This window comes from Phasianus colchicus, chromosome 2 (genome assembly GCF_987193195.1).
Source record: "Phasianus colchicus chromosome 2, bPhaCol1.hap1.1, whole genome shotgun sequence".
NCBI classification, from domain to species: domain Eukaryota; kingdom Metazoa; phylum Chordata; class Aves; order Galliformes; family Phasianidae; genus Phasianus; species Phasianus colchicus.
Window position 1 is genome coordinate 70624105 of NC_143437.1, and position 26743 is coordinate 70650847.

The window sequence follows — 26743 nt, forward strand, 5'->3', positions numbered from 1 at the left end:
TAATAAAGAACGCTTTGTGCTCAACATTCACATACTTTAATGCAGAGAAGTATAGTTGGCGTAGGCTGTGGACCTATTTTCTTCATGATGTTACCTCAAATACAACAACAATTAGGATCAAAGTTTACAATGGGCATTGGAAGAACCAGCGACAAGGCAAAGTAGAAATGCTTCTGGGAGTTACAACCAAGCAGACAATGGGAAACAGCATATTTTATCAAATGGATGCTGTGCTTTGCTTTTGATTTCTTTTCACTTACAGAGGAGTATGGTAATTCAGTCTTTAGGTGCCTGATACATTGACCATACCAGCCCAGTTCCCTTTGGGGGGAGAAAGGACAAGGTAGAGAAGAAATAATACATTTTGGGAAGCATATGGTTAGGAGTCAAAGAGAACCTAGAATTTCCATTCAACTGTGGAAGGAATGGCTGTTTCCTATCATGAAAAGGTGGAGGTCTTCAATGTGTTTCCCTTTGCAAAGAAGCATTACTTTGGTCTTGTCTGGATTCAGTTTGATCCATATGTTCTTCATTTAAGAGCTAATTTCCTGTAGATATTCTGATGTTTTATAGTGATGATAGTTGCATCAGAAAATGAGATAAATAGTAGATTGTCAGCAACATACTCTTAGCAATTGAACACATGCCATATCACTCTCTCTCTCAGCAGTCTCATATGGATAGATGTAGATTATATAGATCCTGAAGGTGAGGACCTTGGAAGAAGGTGTTCATACCCATCACTTTTTTTTTTTAATTACTTGTAGAACATGAGATGCAGGACTACTGTGTTAATGTGACTGTGTAATAGTAGATACAGGGGTCTGAGAACAAGAATCTGGAGACTGCAGTACCGTGGTTGGCGGAAGTTTTATGAATGCCTCCAGGAAGTTGTCAGAAATTCCATCTGTTGTTCGTACACCACTAGGAGCTCTGGTTCCTCTAGTCTGTTGCTTCACAGTACATATGGATACACTCAAAGATTTTCATTTCTTGATGGAACATCTCCTCCATCTGACACTGAGAGCCCATCTTCCATATTTTCTTTTTTTTTTTTTTTAAACTTCTGGTATTTATCTTGGCCTGTTTCTAGTGGTGTTCTGGTATCTATCTTGGGTCTTCTGAAGGGTAGCTATGCTAGGACAGGGATGGCATTGATTCATGTCTTGATGATGCAAAAAATTCCAGGTGTTTCATCTGAAAGGAGAGCACAGATGTGTTCTTTTCCTTCCCAGAAACTTTACATTGAGTAACATGAATTTCAAATTGTTTTCTACTTGTTCTAAGCAATTGGCAACAAATACTATCTTTTGGTGTTTATTCCAATGTGTGGTGTTCTGGGAAAGTGACTCCTCACCCTGGACATACTGAGGATTTAGGAAGGTAATATATGACAACACAAAAGATTTTTGGACAGAACTGACATACCTGTTTTTCAGATTCTTATGGCCTAGAAGCATTCATTATACGATGTAGTCTCTTATATTTCAATGCTCAGCCTTTATACAGAAATAAAGAGAATGAAGATAGCGTTGAAGTGATAATCTGTAGTCCGAATACTGAGGTGGTGTTTCTTCCAATTTTTTAGAGGCTCTGATAGGAGAAGGAAACAGATACTGGCATGCATCAGAGACGGGTATATAATGGCAGGGCTTCTCCAGTAGAATGGGAATAAAAAGATTTGGTAGGTTATAAAAAGCAAAACATCTCGGTTTTGATCCTTTCTGATTTGTGGATGTAACATATTTTGCATCTGACATTGAGACCACAGAACCCTTCCCCCATGTTTTCTTATAATCAAATTGCCAGGGAGAATGTGTATATCACAATGAGATTGATAGTTTTTATGACAATTGATAATACCTCATGCTACTGTAATTGTTAAATATGAAGATTAAAGGACATCCTTTGTTTCTGATATTTTCTATAATATGAAGGTAATTTGATAAGACTTTTGATATGGAGGCAGAAGATTTGCATGTTGAGTCAGTGTCCATATCAAAATTCTGGAAGTAAGCATGGAAAACACTGAAGATTTCAAAATATCTGGACAGGATCTCTATATTCAGAAATGATAGCTGCATGCATGGTGTTTGAAAAGCCAATATATAGCAGAGATTTAAAGGTAAAATTTGAAGCAATGATCACATACATTTTCATTATATCAGTAGTTATGCTTAGCGAATCTCTGCACATTATGGACTGGAAAAAGCATAATCAGCACAGTTCTAATGGCAGTGATTTGCTTCTATGTGTTATGTATATATACATGGAGACACACATGTAGTCTGCATTGTCAAAAAACAAAGTCTGTTCTACCAAGTTTTTTTGCAAAAAAATTTTAGTGTAGAATTGGGTTAGATAAATCATCTATTCTGCAGGTTTATCTTTGGCTGTCCAAATACTCATCCTATTTCATTTATTTCAGTGACTTACCAAGTTTATTCTTCTAAAGCTGTTTTTTAACTGAAAGGATTTCAGTGTACTAAGCTGTGATGTGCTCAGATTGTGGTGAAGTTCCTTTCTAAAAAAAAATTGCCACGGCTTGCATCAAAATACATGTGATTCTAGAACAAGATATTGTTGCTAAAGCAGGGTGAACAGTTTACTGTTATGAGAATGAATCTTTAGGTTCAGACGGAGCATGGGGTAATGTCTGAATGAACATGCTGCCTCTTTGACTGCAGAAGTGAAGCATTATTCTTTCCTTGCTCTCATCCTTCTCTGCTGATTAACACAAAGGAAGAGAAAAGCATGAATCCTTCCTCTTTTCCTCCAGGTAGGTAGGTGAGGGAGAAGCTCCTTCTCTGCTCTGTTTAAATGAATCATTGTCAGAATAGGTTCCGTATGACTACATGAAAGCTGGAGAGCTCTTTTCTTACTCCCCTGGGTACCAGTAGAAGCACAGATGTTTTCAGAGGGGTACAGTTTAAAGCATATGCCCTCATTATGGTTAGGAAGACATCATCAATAGTGCCAATTCTCCTTTATTTTATGTATTCATTAGAAAATTTGAAGAAACTGAATGTAACGAGTTGCCATTATACTTAACTCCTCCTAGAAAATCTCTGTGAGTGTATGGAATACCATTTAAATTACAAGATTTTTATTTACTTAACTGTTTCATTTGTCTGGAAAGTACTTCCAGTGTAAAAGACTCTTCAAATAGAGGAATAAAAGCTCACATAAAAGCATAGAAAAAAAGCTTCACAAATTTGCATTAATTCATCAATAATAAAAAGTATAAACATAGTTTATAAATGTTTTCCATTAAAAAAAAAAATGTTAATTTATTTAACCGTCTGCATATGAAGGCTGTTCTCCCTACATGTGCACTAGTGTCCACATATACACATGTGGTAAGTTTGTAGCTGTATAGTTAAAAGTTTGAGGAAAATGTGTCCTATTACTCAGCTCTGTGACCAATGCAGAACTGTAGTAAAAGTCTCTGAAATTTCCGTCCCATTTAATTTTTTATTACTGAAAATGTAGATCAGGTTGATAATAGCTGGACATAAAAAGCAATCATATTTTCAGTATGAAAATAGTGCTATTGTTTAGTAAGCTATACTACATAGATATATAAGGGCGGTAAACTGCATGGTTGTTGGTTTTTTTCCTTAAAAATATCTTTCTTTTCCACTCTTGCTAAGAAGGAAGGTATGTTTCCCATTAAGATATGAAGTGAACTTGTTTTTCACTTTTGCCTTTTACATAGGGATACTGAATATAAAGGACTACAGCTCTCCCTGGATCAGGTCACAGCTACCAAGCCGGCATTCTCATACGCAAATTCAACTCCGACCATAACGGATAATAGAAAGGGAAGCAAATCTCGCCTCTCGAGCACAAAGTCAAAATCAAGGACATCACCGTACCCACAGGTAGTTGTCTTTGGAAAACAGAATTAAATCTTTTTGAATATCTTGATTTTGACTGCTTTTTTAACCCACACAATTAGAATGGGCCAAAGAGCGTGTTACTCAAAGGGAGTAAAAGACAACAGGTTATAAGGTGTTGAGACAGGAATACATTTCTTCAAAATGTTTCTAAGAAGCTGGAAGCAGTTATGCTTCAGCATGCATAGTAAATCATAACCAACTCAGAGCACAGAGCTCTGAGTTAATAAGGAGTGAACAAAAGGATAAGTGAAAATGTTGCTTTTGAAATACTTGGTTTGAGAGGACTGGGAGTATTGCAGTCTGAGGAAACTTGTTTTACCTTACATTTTGATAATTCCAACATATTTAGAAACTTGCCACATGTTTGACAGCAGTTTAACACTGAAGTGTTAATCAAAAAGACTGAGTTTTGAGTAGGGAAAGAAACAAGCTAGCTAGTTGAATTGAAACAAGACAGCTTTGGAGGAGAGAGAGAACTGGTAGGTGGCCACTATCAGACTTTAATTTCCCAGATTTCATTTTCATGCTTCATGTTTTAGACACACACCCCTGTTTATAGAATGGGCCAGACTCTACTGAGTCTCTGACCTGCAGGTTGCCTAACAGACCTATGCGGCTGTTCCACAAACAGCACCACTGCTTTTGCACTATTACATTGCCAGCCATTTATCTCAAATAAATCTGGTTTGTTGGACTAACCATTATGTTTCCTAAAACATGTTGCACAATTTCAGCTCTTATTCCACTACATGATGTATAAAATGTTTGCATTCATGATATAACACTAGGTAGCTATATGTTTTCAAAATGTCCAGGTCAATATTTATCCAATAGTGAAACTGAGGACTGTAGTTTCTCTGTTCTAAACTTGCTTCTGTGAGTGTACAATGTCAGCCCATGTGTCTACATCATTTTCTTGCTTTCTTTCCTTTTCTCCTCAAAAGTACCACGGGTAAGATTTTTATAGGAATGACAGAAACTTGGAAGTTTAATTTTAAGAATCTAAATTTGCCAGACGTTGTTCTGACTGTTGTTCGAACATTTGTTCACACACGTTTCTATGAGTTATTAAAGAGTAGCATTCTCACTTGAGTGCTCTACAGCAAACAATTATAATAAAAATGATTTAAAGAATCAGTAAAATACCTACAATTCATTCTAAATTACATTTTTTAAAGAGGATTATCTTTGATTTATTGAAATTACCCTTTGTTTCACCTTGTAAGGCTCTTTCAGAAGTCCTCCATTACTAGTGGAACAATTGCAAATGAAGACCTATCATCCTCCCAGCAAAGTCTGCTTTTTGCAGTAAAATTTTCACTTCATTCTCTCTGCCTCCAGAATAATTCTAGAACTAGCAATGCAACGCTAGTCAGGGATTGCTGTCTGAAAGCTGAGGGTATTTAGTCTTCAGTTTCACTTTGCATCCTTATTATCAGCTGACTGGTAGTAAAGTCACAGATTTCGTCATTCATAAGTAAGCAGCAGCGCTAGTTGCCCACCTGAAAAGTGGTCATACCATTCATTCCAGCAAATCACCGCAAGCAATGCTGGCAGCTTGGCTTTGTATCCCTCTTGTCCTTCTCAACCACTGAATAAACTGTTGAAATATTAAGAAAAGCTGTTGCAAAGAACATACAGCAGGTGGTATGGGCTGTGTCCCTCATCTCCAGCCCATGTAGCTTGCCAATAGTGAAGAATTAAAATGTGATTTGATAACCACATCTGGAAAGTGAGGGCATGGGTTTTGTTGTGCAAAGGAGCCTGTTTTTGTGTGGGTTTTTGTTTGTTTGTTTTTGTGAAGAAAGGAAGCAAGCAATCTATTAGTAAAATAACAGCAGTGAGGAAAGTAATCTCTCAATGTTAAGGCCATCTAAGAAATTTTAAATATAAGTTGCTGGATTTTTTTCCCCTCTCCTCACAGCATTTAGTTTGCTACTTCACTCTTGATGAGAAAAGTGAATCACATGCTTTCTTGGGTGATGACTAAGAATCCACTCCCTTGTCAGCTGTGTGCCCCTAGGATAGCTACATGAGATGTGAACTGTGAGAAAACCTTGTTAATAAGTTTCAGCTGAATATTCAGTTCTAGGGCAAAAAGGGAGTGTTTTGGTCACCTAACAAAATGATAATGCATGCTTTTTTTTTATCCCCTCAAACCTAATGCAAAAACAGGCATATTGCAATATGGTGTTTTTCAGTGAGTTCATTACTTTGAAGGAACTGGTCATCATCTGATTAACACTGATTGATACACGCTTAGTGGTCATGCAGACTCTGTGAAACCTGTCCCAGGCAGGGATAGGGTGAGCAGAGAAGAAACTAACTCAAAATTCATGGCACAGCACAAGGATTTGCCAGAGCACAATGAACAGTGCTCTTACAGTTCTGTCCAAATAGAGTGGAAGAGCTGAAAGAGGAGGTGAAAAAAGTGGATAAATGAAGATTTGATAAAGGTATGCAAGAAAAGGAAACTGTGAGTTGGTTAAATGATATCTACAGTCATCGCTCATAATTATAATAATAGTTAGGGGCTTCCAAAATCTAGTCCTGGACCTCATTTATTTTGTGTTATTAAAAGCTAGCCCTGGACCTCATTTATTCTGTAAACAGGAAGAAGTAGCAAGAATGGAAAAGCATTTTAATTGTGATCATCTGAACAGTCTCTTTAGAGTTTAGTCTCCCATTAATGATGGTTATTTTAAGAAAATATTTAAAATTGTCTGTTGTCTGCCTCTAATGAGAATGTTTTATGGTCAATCTGGATAAAGTTTTATTGCTTCATATCTTATCTTGGTTCTTGGATAAAGACCATATAAATATATATATTTAGTGTATATGTAATGAGAAAGCACACATAGGGATGTACCTATTAGCTGTTGGATGGGGACTTTGGTCTGTGTTACAGCATTCACAAATTTTTGAAAGCAATAGATTTCTCCAGTAGTGTATATTAGTTATTGCTAACTTACCCCCACAATTGACAATGGAGATAAACTAACTTTATGGCTACTTTAAACAAATAATCTAGATTAATTCTGCAATCCAACACTACCTGGACATATCCCCTCCTCCTTTAAAGACATCGGAAACAGGTTGAATTCTAGTCAGCCTTTCATTTATCATTTCTTTCCATAGCCTAAGGCTGTGGTAACTTGTAGCATATTCAAAAGCAAAGCAAAGCCCTCTTTTTATAGTAAACATAACTCCTGATCTGGTGAAGAGTCACCAGCAGTGGGGGTTATTTTAATGGACATGCTGTATTACTTTAATCTAAGCCTTTCACCATCTGTTCTGTCTATAATAGTGAATGCAAAAAGAACATATTTTACATTTCAGGATTACATTAGTAAAAAGTAAGATAAAAGTGATTTAAAAGCATGCATATGTTCTTAGTACAATGCTGCCCGCATCTGTGATGTTTTTTTCTCATGGTTAAGACACAAATCAAGAGAAAAGCTGTTAATGCTAATGTAGTGAAAGTTTTTCATGGAAAAACGAACTCTGAGAGAGTTTCACTGTATATTTCGTGTTCATAACAATAAAAATCTGAGCAGGCTGACAGAAAATTAGATAACTATAACATTTGAACATATGACAGTGTGTGTGGAGAAGTCTGATGTTGCTGCATGTGACAGGATAAGTGTTTTAGCCAGTCAGACACCTGTAAGAATGAGAGGTCAGGCAAAAGAATATGACTTCAAGAAATATTAAAATCATCTACTGGCCTAATTCACTTCCATGGGTTCCCTTAAAGTAAGCTTGTCTTAGACATGAAATTGGTATTTTCCTGTTCCCTTGCCCCTTCAGCTCTTCTGAAGTCTTTCTTCGAGTAAAACAAGCATCTGTAATGGCCAGTAGCTCCTTTCTGTGTCAGTGCTAATCCTGCTGGTGTGCCCTCACTGCTTTTGTACACTGAAATAACACTCTGGAAGACAGTTCCAGAGAGAAAGATTAAGAAAAAACTGTTGCAAATCTCCATTTCTGAGAGAACTGGGATTGTTTAGTCTGGAGAAGAGGAGGTTCAGGAGAGACCTTATGTTCTCTACAACTACCTGAAAGGAAGTGGTGGAGAGGTGAAGGATGACTTCCTCTCTCACGTAACTAGTGACAGGATTAGAGGGAATGGTCTTAAGGTGCACCAGGGGAGATTCAGGTTGGATGTTAGGAAAAATTTCTTCAGAAGAGTGGTTAGGGGCTAGAACAGGCTGCCCAGAGAGCTAGTTGAACACCATCCTTGGAAGCATACAGGAAATGTTTAAATGTTGTATTAAGGGACATGATTTAGTGGGGAAATATGGGTGGCAGTTGGAGGATGGACTAGATGATCTTGGAGGTCTTTTCCAATCTGAGGATTCTACAGTTCTGTGATTTCTAGTATTTGGAACAGCTGGAGGACCATTTGATTTATTTATTTTGTTCTTTATGCTAGAAGACAATTTAGAAAACATCTGAAGTTATTTCAAATGTTGCCTGTTTGAAAAAGTTCCTCATGATGTTTAAGTTCTGTCTGCTGGTTAAACTTCAACAAAGAACGAAACAAATAAATTCTACTCAGAGAAAACAAAGGGCAAAAATGGCAGAAAGGAAAACATTTTTGCTGAGGTAGGACTGGGATTAAGAAAAAAAATGCTTTCATTAGTTTTATTTGGGCAAAATTTTCATTAAATCGAATTGTGCTTTCTATGGTCTTTCATCACTTGGCATATGGGAGCCTAATTCTGACATGAGAGATAGTGTTTCCACTGCCATCTCAGTAAAGCAGTATCTTTGATCATCCTTTCATTACTCCCCCCATCAACTTGTCACGCATGCCTTTATTTGGAGTCTCCACCTGTCAACATCAAATTCCCAGAAGAGGCAGTCTAAGGACTGCAGCAGTAGAAGCAGTCTAATGGTGCCAAATTGAGATGTAATTAACTTTGAAAGGAATTAGACATATTTTTGGCCTATGTCTGCTTCTGTTCTACCTTAAGAATATAAGCAGTCATACCAAACATCGGTAGACAACGCTGGCCACAAGCAGTTCACAGTGTTATTTTAATTCTGTGCATGGCCTCGCAGCTGCCAAGGTCAGATCTCAAATAATCATCATTTACATCAAGTAGAAAGAAAATGCATGAAGCAGTATTGGTCTTGTCTACATGGTTATATGACATTACATGGTGCATTTCTGACATGCTGAACATAGACTGTTTGATATGGTTTCCCATTCTTAAAAGTACAAGTCTGTGCAACTAAATCCTTTCTGGTTAGGACCAAGATTTAAAAAGAAAAAAAAAAAAACATTATTTTTTTCACTTAAATGGGGGAATTTTCCTCAAAAGAAGCCAAGCTGGGCCCTGCTGCATCCTTAAAAGCAGAGAACTGATAGAAGAATATACAATAGAGCCAAATGAAATTCAGAATTTTCAATTTGAAAGATCTTTGGCAATTAGTACTCATATGAAAATTCATGATAAAATTATTGGAAAATAATTTTTCTTGTCCTTCTCATGAAAGGAGTACACAGTCTTCATTTTGTTTTTAATAAGAAAATAAATCAACTTTCAACATTTTTATACTTAGATTTTTATTTATATTGTCTTACATTTCAGTTTGAAACTTTTTCAATTACAAAAAATCTAGTTTATAAAAAACAATTAAAGACAAACAAACAAAAAACACCTGTAAATAATACCAAAAGTAAGAACAGTTACAAAAGCAGTTTTTTGTTTTGTGAATTTCTATGCTAGCAAAAATTGCATAGTTAAAATTTTCTTAATTTTTTTCATTGTAAACTTCATTTTGTCCATATATTTTCTTAAAACATTTACAGTAATTTCGTTACTATTTCTGAAGATATATTTGTGACTAAGCAGATTGAAAATGTTAGATTTGAAAGGATAGCAGGAAAGTTAAGTGTACCAGTTGATCACTTAAAACTATGATGGCTGAATAGAATTCCTAGTTAGCTTGAGTGCTGAAATTTAAGAGAGTCCTTTTATGGCTATCTATCTATATTACTTTCATTCAAAGTTAGATGTATTCTTTCGTTACTAAAGCGTAGCAGTGAATATGGTGATACTAGCTTGCTGGCCTTCTCCATGTCTACCAGTAAGTTTTCTGCCTACAGGTATTCTATCAAATACTAACAAAATATAATTTCCCACTTCAAAGCCATGACCCTTTCTTTCTTGCCTTTAAATAGCCTATCTTGTTGACAAACAGTATTCACAAATATGAACTGGAATACTGAAGCAATACCCAATTAAATGCCAAAAATGAAGTAGTTCCACTACTGATGTTGCACAGATGGTTTAAGTTTCTGAAAGTCAAACATCTGGTCAATACTTTCAATTGGTAAGTGCATAAAACCTTGATCCTGGCTGATAATGAGGAGTTTCATAGCAACTCAATCTAATGAAAAGGAAGGTAAGTTTATGTTTTCAGGAGAGAGGCCTAATGCCTATTAAAAGAAAAAACAGAGTGGGCATCTGGAGGGTGAATGATGGAATGGGAGAATTCCAAGGTTTCATGCTGTAATACATTGATTTGTGACATGAGTATGCAGTATTGAAGAGGTGAGCATGTATGGCTTTGGTCTCATCCCAGACCGTAATCATGGGTGAAATTGATTTAAAGATGTTCCATGCAGTTTGACATTTCCAATAAATAAAAAGATTAAAAAATGAGATAGCTAAATCCTAGGAGGTTAAACAAAAATTCTTTTTTTTTTTTCTCTCCCAGGAAAGTATCCAGAAGTTTCAAACACTTACTAAGACTATCTAGAAATTTATGGAATTCTACTTAACATTTATTTCTGTCATAACAACATTCATTCTCATATTCTGTCTGCTTTTCAAACCGCTGGCTAGCTCTTTTTCTTTTGTCTTGGGATAGCTCTGCTTAAATGAGGGTGACAAAATGTTTGCTCTGTCTGCTTTAGCGATCAGTTGTTTTGTTTTGTTTTGTTTTTCCTGGCAAATAATTGCTGGATTTTTCTTATTCCCACTTTGCAGCAGATCTGTGATTTTCTAATTTCCTATTAACCTACCATCACTTTTGAGCTTTTCTCTTTAGTAGTTTGGGGAGTCCTGGTATCTACAGGAAACTTTCTTGTCCCAAATAATAGCAGAAAATATGTTTCAGAGTATCCCAGGTAAGAAAAAAAATGGAAAAGAGAAGGGACTTTGGGAAAAAGAACTTGCAAACACATTCAGTTTCAATTTGACATGAGAGAATGCTCTAGAAGTGGCGTTATTTTAAAAGTACTTTTGCAGAAGAGCTTTGGAGCACCATTGTTGCACATAAGCAGCAGCTTTCAAGGCAATGAGAAAAACCTGGACATATTAAAAAAATATTGACTTGCCACACTGTTGTTGGTGATCCTAATATCACACATCATAAAAAAGATGGCTATTAAGGGCTGACATGGGATGTTTTAGATGTTCATGATGTCTGTCCTGTCATCTGTGAGCTCATTAAGGATGTAATACAGGAAAAGATGAGGAGTCCCATCAGAAGGTGCGGACGTGTGGGCATGCTAATGGAAAACGCCCTATTCAGTGCATACTCCCTATATTTCCAGTGCCGATACTTCAGATTTCATTGATGCTCAGTAAATTCCCTGCTGTTTCTCCTGTTTTTCAGTACTCTGGATTTCACACCGAGAGATCTGAATCTGACCATGAGAGCCAGTGGGGTGGGAGCCCCCTCACCGACACAGCCTCTCCCCAGCTGCTGGAGCCCGTGGACAGGCCAAGCTCCCAGCACCACGATGTCTCCTGTGCCTACAGACAGTACTCGGACCGCAGTGCTCTCTGCTACGGTTTTGCACTAGATCACTCAAGGCTAGGCGATGACAGACATTTCCATACTCAGGCCTGTGAGGGAGGCAGATGTGAAGCTGGCAGATACTTCCTTGGCACACCGCAGCCGGGGAGGGAAGGCTGGTGGGGCTCCCGATCAGCCTTGCCCCTGACCAAGTCATCCCCTGAAAGCAGAGAAGCGTATGAAAACAGTATGCCCCACATAACGTCAGTGCACAGGATTCATGGTAAGAGATGGGATTTTCTCAAATGAAGCAACAGTTTCAAAGCCATGACACAAGTGGGCAACTCTCCATGCAAGATAAGGAAATAATGCATGTTCCCAACTCAGAGCTCATGGGTATAGATATGAGAAATACTTATAATTCAAGTTGTTCAACAGACTGCTTTGCATGCAGCAAAATATAGGTAGGTTGCTCCAAAATTAATGCCTCCTATTTATTTCTACAGAAACTGCAGCAGCTAAAAATAGCATGGCAACAGTATTTGTTAGAGCAAATTCTCAGCTTCAAAATACTATTTTTCAACACAGTCACCACCATTTGGTATCTGTCAGATTGCACCCTCAGTGCATTAGCACAGCTTCAGAAAGTGAAACTTTTCAAAACTTCACAAGGAAAGGCTGATTTTGTGTTTTGATAAATCCAAAGGCCCTTAGGTTTAAAAGGTAGTCTGAGAGATGAAAGATTTGCAGCTGACATCAAAATCAGAGTTTAAGGTTGTAAGGGCAGATATATCATAAAGTGCTGCTTTTCTATTAAACTAATCTGTCAAACACAGGTTGTATCTAAAGAATTTGTAAGAACTAATTAGCACAGTTCCATTGACTTGCAGAATAAGTCTTTTGGAGTTAGAGAAGAACGGTTCTATTTTACTGTAACCTGAGGTAAATTATCCTGGAAAGCAAAGAGTCTATCATAGACATTCCTGATGACTTTGTCACAACTACTTGCCTCTGTGTGGTTTTCTGTCTGCAAAATAATGTTCAGAGTGCATGTTTTTTAAGACTGCTTGCTTCCTTCAATCCCAATTTTTGTTATATTTTTCTCTTTCCTAGGAAGAGGACACTGGGATGAGGACAGTGTTGTTAGCTCTCCTGATCCTGGCTCTGCCAGTGAATCTGGTGACCGATACCGTGCTGAACAGTATCAGAGCAGCCCACATGAGCCCAGCAAAATTGAAACTCTAATAAGAGCCACCCAGCAAATGATCAAAGAGGAAGAAAACAGGCTACAGTTACGGAAAACAACCCCTGATCCACTGATTTCCATTAACGGCACAGGGAAGAAACACACAATTTGTTTTGCAAACTACCCCCAGCAACAGTTGGCAGGAGATATCTGCCGCGTCCCAACAGTTGCCAACACTCCTCCCTGTGAACACATCCAGCAACGGGATGGAAAGATTATGAGCCCTCATGAAAATGACTATGACAACAGCCCCACAGCACTATCTAGGATAAGCAGTCCCAGTTCTGACCGAATAACAAAATCTAGCTTGGTACTAGCTAAAGACTACCTGAATACAGACATGTCCCCTCATCAAACTCCAGGTGATCATCCAGCAACTTCTCCAAATTATTACAACTCCCACAGGCAGTACTTTGATAAACATGCTTACACATTAACTGGGTATGCCCTGGAGCATCTATATGACACTGAAACCATTAGAAACTATTCACTAGGCTGCAATGGATCACACTTTGATGTGACTTCTCACTTAAGGATGCAGCAAGATCCAGCACAAGGACACAAAGGGACATCTGTTATAATAACCAATGGAAGCTGACACTTTTTTTCTAAAAACTTTTGTGCTTTAAAAAGTAACCTTAGAGATCTAATTGGAAGATATAATATGTTTTCATGCCCTTGTCATTACCAGCATTTGAAATACCACAGTGCACTAGAGAGACTAACCTAAGGTTTGGGAAGACGAGTTAGTTAACAAATGTTACTTTTAAAACATAAAAATGCACTGGCATGCAGGGTTAGAGGGAATGGAGCTAAACTCAAAGTTCATGCCATGTGAGGTGTAAAAGATGGAAGAGATCTAGGTAGGGAGAACCTGGGCAGGCTAGCAGAGCCATTTATACGCGTTGTGTAAGAGGGGTTGTTTTGGAATTGCTGCCCAGGGCAGACCTTCTGAACCATGTGTATCCCACATATCCCAGATAACAAAACTGCTATGCACTATCATGGAAAGTTGGAATGTGTTCCTCTAAAATACACATCAAAATGTGTATTTCTGGCTATCTTTTTATTCCCTAAAGGCCAAGTGTTATGCTGCTCCATGGTATAAAGCATCCATGGCCAACCAATACAAATCAAAAAAGAGGAGAAAGAGCTCCTCAGATTTGTTATTTTCTTGTGTACTCACATGCATAGTTATTTACATACACTTGATTTGAAAGGAGTCAAAAGAGCAGTATCCTCATAATTAGAATAATCAAATACTATGAGTGTATTTAAAAGAAAGAAAGAGGGTCTTTCTCAGTGTAGTTTTGAGAAATGTTTGTCTTGATGGAGAGATGGGAGATTGCCCTCATTTTTGAAAGGTTGCAAAAAGGGGGAAGTGGAGTGAAATGGAAAAAATCCTTGGGAGAAACAGAGAGAATAGACTGGATGTAGGAGTGGTCAAAGGTACGCACATTTAACCCTATGGTTATGTATGCTATTCAGTAATATTTACAGCATAAGAAAAAGTGCTTATAAATGGCCAACTAATGAAGAATTAAATTAAAACACAAAAGAAACTCAATAGAATCAGAATTTTTTTCTGTAAAATACAAAAGCAACTGCATACCTATAAGAATATGGCAGAGATAGATAAGAACATCATGGAGGTTTGTCCTAATTTTGTACAAGTGTTGTAGCAAATTAAGAAAGCATAGAAGGTTATAAGTATTCTGACATAAAGAGGGTAATTGGTATGGCTTTGAAAAAGTAATATACATCGTTTTCTTGATTACATCAAAAAAAGAAAAAAAAAAAGAAAAAAAAAAGGATATATGAACTTATTAGGAATACCAAAATCAGTCATATATAAAGAAAAAATTACTGAGAGAAATTAGTGTTCCAAAAAATTCAATCACATTACAAATATTGATATTATTGTGGCCTGTCCTGGGGTTATAGAAGATGTTGAAAGAGGCAGAAAAAATTTCTGTGATTTTTAATAATCTCATGAACAAAGGGTCACTAACTGATTAGAAAAGATTCAATAAAAAACACACGCTAAAAAAGTAAACTAAGTTATTTGTAGACAATAATATTAGACCTGTGCTTCTCTTTATGGCATTTACAAGACATCTCAAAGTTGACTGCAACAGGAACAGGACCAGCACTCCTTATTTTACCACAAAGATGGTAAGAGGACTTGAAGTGGTTACAAAAATGAGATTAGCACTAAGCCAAGCTTCATTTGTAACATTAAGAATTTTGACATATGGGATTGAATCATCAGTGGAACTAAATATAAAGCAGCATGCTATAGGTGGGTTAAAAATATCTATTTTCAAATAAAATTAATGAGAAGCAAAAGCTAAATAATAACATTGTAAGCCACGTAAGTATAGATATACTTGAAAGTAGAGGAAATTAACTCTCTGAATGTGGAATATTGTGTATAGTTCTGATCACTCCAAGGCAGATTGTGAAACTTGAATTGAGTAGTACCTTACTCCATAAGCAATCTCTACTGACTGCAGTGTGATCACTCCTGGTGAAATGTACGTTGAACACAAGGAAGAGCAACAGTCTGTTTTTTATTATCTAAAGCCCATAATAGAAAAGGTGGAGCAGAGCTCAGCAAAAAGATAAAGAGACTGAAAGATCTAATAAAAACTTTAAATAAACTGGGTCTGTCATCTTTGTAATGGAAAAAAGTAGGGGTAATGTCACTGGTGTGTACCAAGCTCTGCACAGAAGAGAGATAAATAATGCTCTAAAACTATTTGAACTAGTGACAGAAATGAGAGACAGGGCATTGAATGGTAGCCAAAGTAAAATGAGAACAAAATGATTTGGCAAGAAATGTATTTGACTAACTGCCAAATGAATAACAAAGGTCTAGAGATTTTTGTTTGTTTGTTTGTTTTAAGATAAAAGCAAAGCAAATAATTGAAAGGGAGAAAAACATTGACAACCCTTAACTCAGAGGAAGGAACGGACCAAAATGGACTTCTTCCAGCCCAACAGTTGTATATCTTCCTAAAGCATAGGAACAACAAAGTATTTTTGATAAATCCAGTTCTGGATAAATATCTATTTCACTTATTCATAAGAATAATATGGATGAACTTGTATTTGGAGTCTCATTGTACAGTATTAAAATACAATTTGCAAAGCGAATTAGAGTAGAGGTACACAGTATCGTATTATCCTTACTAGTACATATAAAAAGAAGTCTAACTGTCAATATTATTTTGTATTACTGAGGAGTTTCCTAAACTGTTTGGATGAGTGGGATTCTGTCAGCACTAAAGTTTTTTAGGGTCGTCAAGCACCCTTGTTATCAAACTTTTAATTAGAAGGCAATAGGGTTCTGGAGATCAGCTTGTCTAATGGTATAATGGCCACAAGTAGTCAGGAGAAGACAGTTTGGGCATTCTGACAGGCACTTTGGAAAAACAGAAGACTTATAAAGCAGGCAGGCACAATATAGGATGTTTCTATTTGTACAGTTTCATCTAGGAAAAAGCCAGTGTGCTGTGCAATAAAAATTCCCCATTGCCATTTAATTTAAGTTCAAAATAAAAATTTCAAAACTGTTGTTACTTCTCCTATTTTCAACAGTACCAGTCCACTACAATGATAAATGCAACAGAATGCACTGTAATAAATAGGATACCTGATATATCAGTAGAGAGGTAGAAGGGTCTGTTTCTGCAACTCTGTTCTGCTACAGGCATAGGCTGATGCTCAGTTCCCTCCTGGAGTTTCAGCAACTGTTGCTCCTCAGCACTTCAGTAGATGCCTTTTGTTAGCTACTTTGCTATTCTGCTGCTTTAGATAGCCAGGAATTTCTTCTGAATTGACAGAAAGCATTGAATGTTGTAAACATAGACTCTGCATGCTACATGCTACTTGTGCAAATTTGCAACCTTAATTATAGCATATAATATCACTGCAGCTCATATAACGTTTACTTTTAAATATGGTATAAAGCTTACCTTTTCCATGGTGTATTTATTTAATTTGAATTTTCATTTAGTATCCTTTAAGGATATAGCATTTTTTCCCCCTTTCTTTTCTAAATCAAATGAAATATTTCAGAAAATTGAAAAATGCAGTTTTTGTACCAAATACATCAAATGTATCACATTAACTAAAGGTTATCACTTTAAAGCAGATATGTAGGTTGTGAATTGGTACAGGAAAAATAAAAACTGATATGCTGTGTCATTTCTCTAACATAATAATGCTTTACTATTTACAGCAAAATAATATTTTGTACCTACACCAACAGTAAAGTGACGACAGCTCTCTTAAATCATTTCTTATTGACATCAGTGGATGGTGCATTATGATTTTGGTGTATCTTTTTTAAAGTGGAAAAAAGCCTCCCTAATTGTTATACAAAATTACACCCCAGAATGCGACTGTGAACAAATTTGCACAATGATTCTTTAGATAGAAAAGGAACCTTACTCAGCAACTTGTCCCATTGACTGTAATGGGAATATCTGTGGAGTAAGGTACTACTTAATATGTGTAAGGGCCAAAAATGTTGACTTCCTGTGAGCTGGCAACAGGTTTGGGTTTTTGTTTGTTTGTTTTGAATCTCAAAATACGAGTATGGAAACAATGAAAGGTGATGGCTGTAATGGCTATGGTTCTATGATAGAGTTTATTTGTACGTGTTTTGAAAACAAGTGCACCTTTGCATGGAAGAGGCTCAGATGTATTTCCTTAAGATTCATAAGGCTTTGCTGATGTATCCACACAGTACTGCCATAGGTTACACACTGAAACTCTTTTCTTTCAAGCATTCTTAATCACTTTTATCTGAATCTTGTTTTTATTTCTGGACTTGCAGCATTTATTCATTAATGCTCCTAAATATATTAACTACCATATGTTCAATTATATGAACATCCTGAATGAACTGGGGGGAAAAAAGTATTTTTGGAAAAGGAACAGCCACTCCAGAAAAACAGACTGGGTGTTGTGAAGGCCAGTTAGCTTTTCTGTTGAGGAACAAATCTGAGGTGTGCGCTTGAGTTTTAGATCTTCTGCAGAATCATGTCTTGCAATGAGACCTAGCTATGTCTGTCCTAAGGTGGCTGTAGTTAATGTCAACAATTCAGGCTCTGGTATTTCCATGGGTTGCAAATGTACTTGAAACACCTAAGGGGCTAAAGGCAATGCAGGCATTGTTGTCAGGATCAATGTTGGATGAACAACCTTTTCTGTAGGTATACCGGATTAGCTTCAGACACCTTCACAGCATGAAAGAGAACCTCTTTTATTTGCAGGTAATATTGATGGTTAGATATTCTGGCCATATGCACTGAGAAGCAAAAACAAAGCAAAACAACAAAAAAGCCAAGCCAAACCTAAAGCAAAAGAACCCAATTTTTTTTTCTGTAATACAATGGTATGGTGTTGATATAGTCTGCTAGAGGAGTAGCTGAGTGTTTAGCAAAGTGTTTTTACCAAGTTGTTATTCTGAAGGCTGAAAGCTGAAATAGTCTTCTGTTTGGAATGATGAGAGCACTAATGTGACTCCATTTCACATTTCCTTAGAGCATTTATTTATGAAGAAATTATGTGAGGTTAACTTCACAGTGGCATTTAGCATATTTGTACAAGAGTCCTGTGGATAAATCTGGCTCTACGTTGCTAGGAATACATCCTTTTCTGAAAAGAGGTAATTTATGACTCCATCTATTTGAAAAGAAAGATCAAATACAGGCAGAAACAAAGCTTTCTTCTGATCAGATTCAGTAACTCCCTTCTCATATGGAATTATAAAGATTTCCTGTTGCTCTAGAATTCAAAATGCAGCTTTTAAAGATGTTTATTTATTGCAATTTGAACTGCATGTGATTTTTTTTTCAAGACGCCAATACAGTGGGAAGTTTGGAAACGCAAGAAATAGTCTTGCTTACACCATTTAAAACATACGCACTTTTGCATTTAAAGGAAATAAAATCTATTTGGAAAAGTTCTTTTAAGGCACTGAAACTTTTTCCCTAGGTAAATATTTAAATGCATAAAATATGCTAATCTAGCAAGAAGAAAAAAAAAAAAAGCACTTGAGACATACTGAAATATTTCATGTTTGCTTTAAACCAATGAGTTATACTTTTGGAAAAAAAACACAGATTGCCAGCATTTTAAATACCATGCCTTGCAATGTATAGGGTCTAGTGACATTGTAGCATAACATCTGTAATTGGAAGATTTCCTTTGGAATGTAACGTAGGAAACACAATTTAGCTTTGTCAACAATATCTTGCAAAGTGTTCCCATTTATAATTATTTATATTGTAAATAGCTTTCTGAAGTAAATTTGAAGTTAATGTGCATAAGATGTATTTATTATGTGAAGATTTTTTGGTTTAAAATATAGCTGCCAATATGCAATTTTTGTCTGTTTTTCTACATTTTTAAATTAATAATTGTCTCATAGAGGATAAATATTCAGGCATTAGTTTTAATTAATGAGACTATTTTTCAGACTTGGGAGGGTATGTGGGAAAAGTCATTTATTTTGATACCTGTCAGTCCTAATGTAATCTTTGAATCTTGAATGCAGTTTATCAAGGTATGAAGGAATACAGATAATATACTGCTACCTATTTAGGAAAGATATCTGAATCTGCTCAGGTATTACTGTGTCAGGAAGAGCCAACTCACAAGAGCTATATCAAGATTAACTGTCTCCTCCTTGAACACTCTACCCTGCTTCTTGAAGCCTCACACCACCACCATGCCTCAGCTTGCTGTGTTGTGACAAAGCAATGGATGAGAAGTTATGCAAAATTGCATTCAAGCCCTAGTTGGCTACTACTTGGCTTCACATATCTATACACCTCAATCAAGTCACAGTGACGTAATCTGCTGTTCACTTTCTGGTCTCTGAGCCATCACTCCCTATCCTTTCAGTCTCTCATTGAAACTCATTCCTAGTGGTGAACAAATATGAGATTGATGGTGCCAGGGGGCAGTGAAAGCCTGGTTCTGCTGAGTTAGAAAGCAGCTTTCTAGATGAGGAAGTACTTGATCACATATTTTCTATTCACAAGACTCAGATTGAAAACTACAAGCAGTGGGGAGAGGGATGAGGCAGAGAAGCAGTCTGGAGTCTAAGGTAAATTAATTTCAAAAAGAGAAGATGCAGGTGTGTCACTGCAAGTACACAAGCACTCAGTTCTCAGAGATGCTCCTCAGATTTGGTAGTATTTTACAGTGTAGTGTTAGATGTTTAACTGCTTTCATGCTTTAAGTATTTCCTATTGGATAGTTTAGGCAGCTCCCCTCTCTTTGGCCTGAAATTGGCCTTGATTCTCCGTGCAGGCAGGAAATTGTGTCATTTTTTCCCAAAAAATGCTGTGCAAAACATCTGTTCCTTCCCTTCCTTTCCTTTTCCCTTCCCTTTCCCTTCCCTCCCCTCCCTTCTTATCGTTGAGGGTATTCAGAAATGTCCATTATTGACATACCTCTTCCTTTGAAACCCACGGAGAGAAACAGACAAGATCATGGGCCTATACTGTCCTCCACAGTTTTGCTGTAGTTCTGGTTTCTCCATGCTCAGCTCTGCATACAAAATTGGGTCTCCTGTTGGGTACTTGTGTGTTGAAAGTCCATCAACATCCATAGTTGCTCTTCAGTCACTCTTCTAGGGCATAAATATGCTCACTGCCCACTGGTCTTTATTCAATCTCTGCTCTGATACTCACTGGCAAATTGCTTCGCATCGAGGAAATCTGCTGTCATAACCATTGTAATAAAAGTGTGTGATACCATCAGGAACTTCCTCTATCCCCCATATGGTGGCCATCAGAGGCTTCAGCATCAGCAGTTTCATTTGATACATCTTTGACTTTCAGGAGGTCACAGATAGCCTGCTGCTCTGCAGCCCAGTGAGGCTATGACTATACGAATTAAAAAGGGCTATCCACCCCAGCACAAAGCCCAGAAGACTGCATGCTCTCTTCATGGATGTTAGCAGAAATTCCACTAAGCATGCACACAACATTTGCATGTTCTAATAGTCTGCCTAGTTCCACAGGCAAAGACTAGTACTGTCTTTCTGAAGCACCATGGACCTTTGACTGGAACTAAAGGAGAGTGCCCTGAACAGCATGTGCCCTATTGGAGCTTGCTGCATGCTTCACCATCTCCAAAAATCTGATGGGAAGCCATTTAATCAGGAGTAGGACAGGATGAGATATTCAGGGCTGCCTGAATCCTATCTTCTAGACACTGCATCGAATGAGCTTGGCTCCCCAAGAGAAGTGTAGTCTTTAGGACACATGTGCCAGTGTGGTCAGAAGACAGATGCAATGGTATGCATACATGATGACAGCTGGGTGTGGCCAGCATCAAGCAGAGCTCACACTCACAGCCACTCTCTCATTCTGCCCGTAGTCTGTTGTGGCCTTTCTCTGACTGTCCTCTCATTTTGGCTCCCTGAGGCAGTATCCTTCCCATTTCACTCTTTTCCCTTCTTCCCCAAGCTTTGGCCTGATGTGTGACTTCTCAAATCCTGTGATCTAGGTTGCCCAGCAAGTGTCCTCTGTTGATCTTGAAAATCAAGTTTTCTTTTCATGATGAAAATGGTTATTTGGCAACAGTTTCCATCACTATTCCCTTTCTCTTCTTAATGCAGCTGATGTAAACACAGCACTGAGGACTCTGCAAGCTCTTTCTCACAGGCATTAGTTCTGCTACAAGAATGCTATTGGTTGTGGTAATAGAGGTGATGAACTTTTCAGAAAAGCAACAGACAAAAGATGATAGATGCCTTCAGCATATAAAGTACATGTTACTTTAGCTGCACTGCAAAATGTAGTCACTGTTGGTTTACAAATAGAAAATAAAGATGAACACTGAAACAAGATGATGTATGTCTGAACTGAAAAATAACAGCAAAAACTTAAAAATCTCATTTTTATGTGTACTAAATTATATGCAAATACTTAAATATTCATTCTTAACATTTGTCTCATTATTATTCATTTGTTCCTTATTATTATCGTGAGACATCATCAGCTTTGTCCATTTTGTCATTACCAACATTTGTTACTCTTTTTATCTATAAATTAAAAAAATTACATTAAAATAGTATTAATATGAAATGAATATCAGAAACTTGGATGTGGCAAATAAAAACCAATGAGGATCAGCCTACTCTAAGCTTTCAACAGGATACAGCCCCATTATTTGGTACCCAGTGTAGCAGGCAGAATACCTCATATAGCAGCCATATTTCACTCCCAGCATATTTCTAGTATTATCAGTATGACATTCTTGGAAACTATACCAAAGCTGGAAATTATACCAAATAAATTTGTACATTATTAAATGAGTTACATTTGCTTATTTTTAGTTATGCTTGGCTTTGCTTTGTTTCCAAAAATGAGAAACATGATGAAACAGCAAAGCAAGCTGAAGGTTCTTTTTTAAGCTTGACACTTCCTCTTTCCCCTTGAGAGGCAGTACCAGAGATCATTTAATTCAGATTCAAAGGGCAGACTGGAATGTTTCTGTGACTTATTTTATCTCCTTTGAAGCTTGAGGTGGTTATAAACCGGTTGCCCTCCTGGCATGCAGAGAGCAGTGCAAAGGGTCTGGAACAGTAGTGAGCATTTCACCGCCATTCAAAGCCATTTATTTACATTAGCATGGTTGATTCTGTGAGGTACAGCAGGGTAGAGCAGGTTAGGCTGCTGCCTTTCTCCTGCACTGTCATTTTTGCAAATGATAAATATAAGGAAGGAGGCAGCAGAAGATGTGACACTATGCTTTGTCTCCCACAATGGCACGATGGCACTTTGACACTTTTAGTCTGGAGTGAAGGTCCAATGGACTATTTTCATCATAACAGAGTGAATGCTTGTCCAGTGGAGTCCTGCTTGTATGCAGACAGACAAGGTGAGTTGTACCAAAGTGTGCTTGGGCACTGACAGTGGGGCAACTGGTGGCACCATGTTTGGGTGTACAAGCCAGCCAAAATCCTATCCATGAGGGTCAATGTTTTTCTGGTTGGTGATGTGCCCTATAGAAGGACACCAGTATTTCTGTGTGCTGAGCCTTTTGCTGCTTCCCATCTACCTTCACGTCCATTTGGTGCCCAGGGCAGGGAGTGCTGAAACTGCAAACTTTTTATGTAGTCATAACACGAATCAAATCTATTTTTCATTTGAAGCTTCCTATATCTGATTCTGGCACAAGACATTTCATCAGGTTATGAATTATTTTTACAAAAGCAGGACCATGTCTTGTCTGTCTGGGTTCTCTGCAGGACAGTTGTGGCATTTTTTATTTTTTTTACGAATGCCTGTGAGAGGTATCCTTTGTGTTTTTAATTTGGAATGCATCAGCGAGGTGAAAAATAGAGCATTAGTGTTATGACTGTTTTAGTCAAGGGCAAAGCTGTGCATTTTGATGTTATGTTTCTGCTTTTTCTTTAATCACAAAGGCAGATCCTTTCTTCTGTGCCGCTTTCTATTTAACCTCCAGAACAACTGTAAAGTATTAGAATGGCTCCAGTATCCTCTCCAGCATGAATATTTCTTGAGCTCAAGAGAAATGCCCACGGTTTCATTAGGCTGGTTATCTGACAGACTGCTCATAGAAAACAGCTGATTCTTATTTTTTTAACTGAACAGCTTTGGCTTCCTGTGATCAATCTTCCTGGCTACAGCAGTAAACATGCTAAAGTGCAGGTGCCAGCAAGCTTTGAGACAGTCTGAGGCATGAATGCTGACCCACGGTTGTGCTTTGTTGTGCTTTGTGTATCATCAATAGCCTACCTTGTGTAGGAATATTTGGTCTATTCGTTAACGTGTTTTTTTTAACTTAATGCATGCTTATTTACTTATGGAATTAGATTCAGTGTGGGAGAGATGCAAAACAGCCAGTGGTTTAGAAGTTTAGTAAATAATCTAAGCTTTGTTCAGCCTTGCTCTGGGTCAGGCTGCTGCATGGAGTAATTCCATATGGCAACCTGATTTGAGCTTACTCAAAGTAAACCTTAAAATGGATTTTGGCAAAATCCATCCAGCCATCAGGAATCCATTCTCAGTTTCTGCTGAGGATTTCCTGATAGCTTTCTTCATTTAAAAAAAGAAACAACAAAACACAACAGAAAGAGAGAAAAACGTTGAAACATTTTACTGTCTGAACCCACCCTTTCCCCCTTCTTAACCATCAAAAAACCCTTTTGACTGCTCTCATTTATGCCAAGAGCTACAGGGATTAGGCGGTGCAGAGGCCTGATGTGACTTGGCCTGCTTCCTCCCTCTGCACAGGCTTTGTGCTGTGCCATGGAGACAAGGGGCGAGGTGCAACCTGTTGCATGGCTGTTTCCTTTCTGCCCCATGCACTCCTGCAGTTGCTGATGCTGCAGTAGATGCAAGGGGAGCAGGGAACAATGAGATGGCCTATTGAGGGCTACCTCCAGTGTGCAAAAGCAAGGGGTAAAATGCTGGCTCTAATGAAGCCAATACTTTCTTCTCACTAAAGCATGAACAAAAGTGTAAAACCATTTTTAAAAGAACACTTGAAGAGGCTCTATCCTCTCTGCCTCCATCAATAGGTAAGAGAAAGTGTAAGTAAACAGAGAGATTTACTTCTGAAACAAACACAATTAAAAAAAAAACGTATAGGGAAACAAGTGCACACACAGAACCCTCTCCTGTTATATAGCTGAATGATATCAATTATGAATGAAAACCCTGAGATAAAACTTGGCATAGACAACAGAAATTCTGACAGAGCTGTTTTGAAATGGGGCTCTTAGGAAAAGCTGTTGATTGAAATCAATACCACAAGACCTGGAATCTGAAAAGACCATTTCTGAGACCTGAGAGGGTCACTGCGCACAAGTGTCAGTTGATAGTATTGAGGCTGCAATTGCCTTCACCAAGGAGTTTTGGTGTTTGCTTTAGAGACTTCTTGGAGCTGGCGGCTGAGCACACATTTAACACTCCTACCTGGCCTCACTCTGCTGGGAAAGGGAGCTTTGTAGAGACTTCTGTTGCTTGAACAACTGCTTCCTACGTTAGTGCATCACAGATCCTGCATATTAATAAATAATGTTTGATTAACATACTGTATCTATTTTTTTTTTCTGATCAGAATTTAAAAAGGTTTGAGGTTCTCTTTTCTTCTTCTGCTCTTTAGACACATTTCTTCACCTGACTTTTTGACAAGTTGCAATCTAGCAAAAGAAGCTTTTCATTATGACCTTGTTAATGTTTTCATTTTTCAAGCAGTAACACTGAATTCTGTCCCAGTAGTTGTTTATTTATTTTATTAGACTGTGCATGAATAGATAATGTCTTCACTAACAGTAGCAAAATGCAAATATCCATATAACTTTAGAAATTACTTTAAATATTTCCTGATGTTTGATCAGAAAGTAATGAAAAAGTGATTAGAAAATAAATAAATATCTACATTGCATTTTCATTTTTTAAATGCCAGGGAATAATTTGTCAACATGGCGAAACATCTTGAGAATCTTTTGAGGTCTAAGAACCTCAAAGGATAAGAATCTGGCTCTGTGCATATGCTAAGCTGTCCTTTATGGTACCAAAGCTCATGTGAAAATGTTTTCAAAGAAGATCCAGATAAAAGTGCTGCAGACAAAAAAAAAAAAAAAAAAAAAAAAAAAAAAAGGTCTAATACTGAATTTTAAACTGATTCAGCTTTTAAAAGAAAATATCTGCGTCAGAACTGCAAACAAGAGAAAATATTTTATGTGCCTTATTTAGCGCTTCCCTTACTTTTACTGTACTCTTTCAGATCAGTAGATTATTTCAGTGTTGCTTGGGAGTTATTTGGGGTAATAGTGTATGTAGAAACATAATTTGTATGGAAACATCTAGTTTTAATATCTAAACAAACCTGTAGAAGATATTCATGGTGATATCAGGTATTACTGCCAAAAAATACAAAAATAAGTCAAGCTTAAATACCATGAGGTGAAGAAGAACAAGGAGAAAGCATGCAAATTCACAGTGATGAATCCAATATGGTTTGTACTTACCATTTGCTACAGACAATATAAATTATGTACAACAGAATGAAGATTCAAATGATCCAACATCTGCATGATACTATAAATTACACCGCACTGAGTACACTAAAGAAAAGAGATCCTTACCAGTATTAGCTTAAATGAAGCAGAGTATAAAGCAGTGTCCAAAAATCAGTCCCAAACTAATGATGAGCAGATCCTTGCAAGCAGAGAGGTTCAGCTACATTTCAGTGTATGTACATAATACACATGGGTTTTCAAACATTTTGCATTCACTTCCATTGTCAGTCAGAAGCAATAATATTAAAATAATAACAAGCACCTGAGGTGACCTGAAGTTTTGCAATGATTATGTGAGTGTGTCTGAATTAAGATTTTCAGCGTTTATTCCAATGCATTGTATTCTACATATAGTCTCTTGTCCTTTTTCTTAAGGGTTTAAGGGCTTCCTGCTTTTCCTCTTTTGCATCTCCACCTCTTGCAGAATGGGTATGGATTCTTTGGCTGCTGTATTTGTCACTGTGTTGGCCAGTTTGAAGCAGCTTGATTGTTCTGCCATGGATTGCATAGATTTTAATTTATGATTTTTTTTTTTTTTCTGACCTGTTAAATACAGATTATAAGATTTCAGAAGTCAGAAGAAAAAAAATAGAGCTTGTAATAAAAATGTGGCGTGAAGAATTACAGAATATTGCTAGCTGAAGATTGTGTGTAAAAGGATAGATCATGAAGTGAAGTTGGAAGCAAGGCAGATACCTGTCTTCCTTTAGCTTTAAAAAGAAAAAAATTAGTGGGCTTGCTGGTATCTTGTGTGCT

General features: G+C 37.3%; 1 protein-coding gene across 1 annotated transcript in view; it reads left to right on the plus strand.

Annotated features, from left to right (window-relative positions):
* The window catches only part of SIM1 (SIM bHLH transcription factor 1), a 41686-nt gene extending 27071 nt beyond the window's left edge, over positions 1-14615 (plus strand). Inside the window, 3 exon segments of the mRNA XM_090135958.1 lie at positions 3719-3884; positions 11535-11940; positions 12771-14615. Coding sequence (XP_089992084.1) covers positions 3719-3884; positions 11535-11940; positions 12771-13501 — 1303 coding nt within the window. The 3' untranslated portion in view covers positions 13502-14615.
* Positions 14616-26743: the final 12128 nt, after the last annotated feature.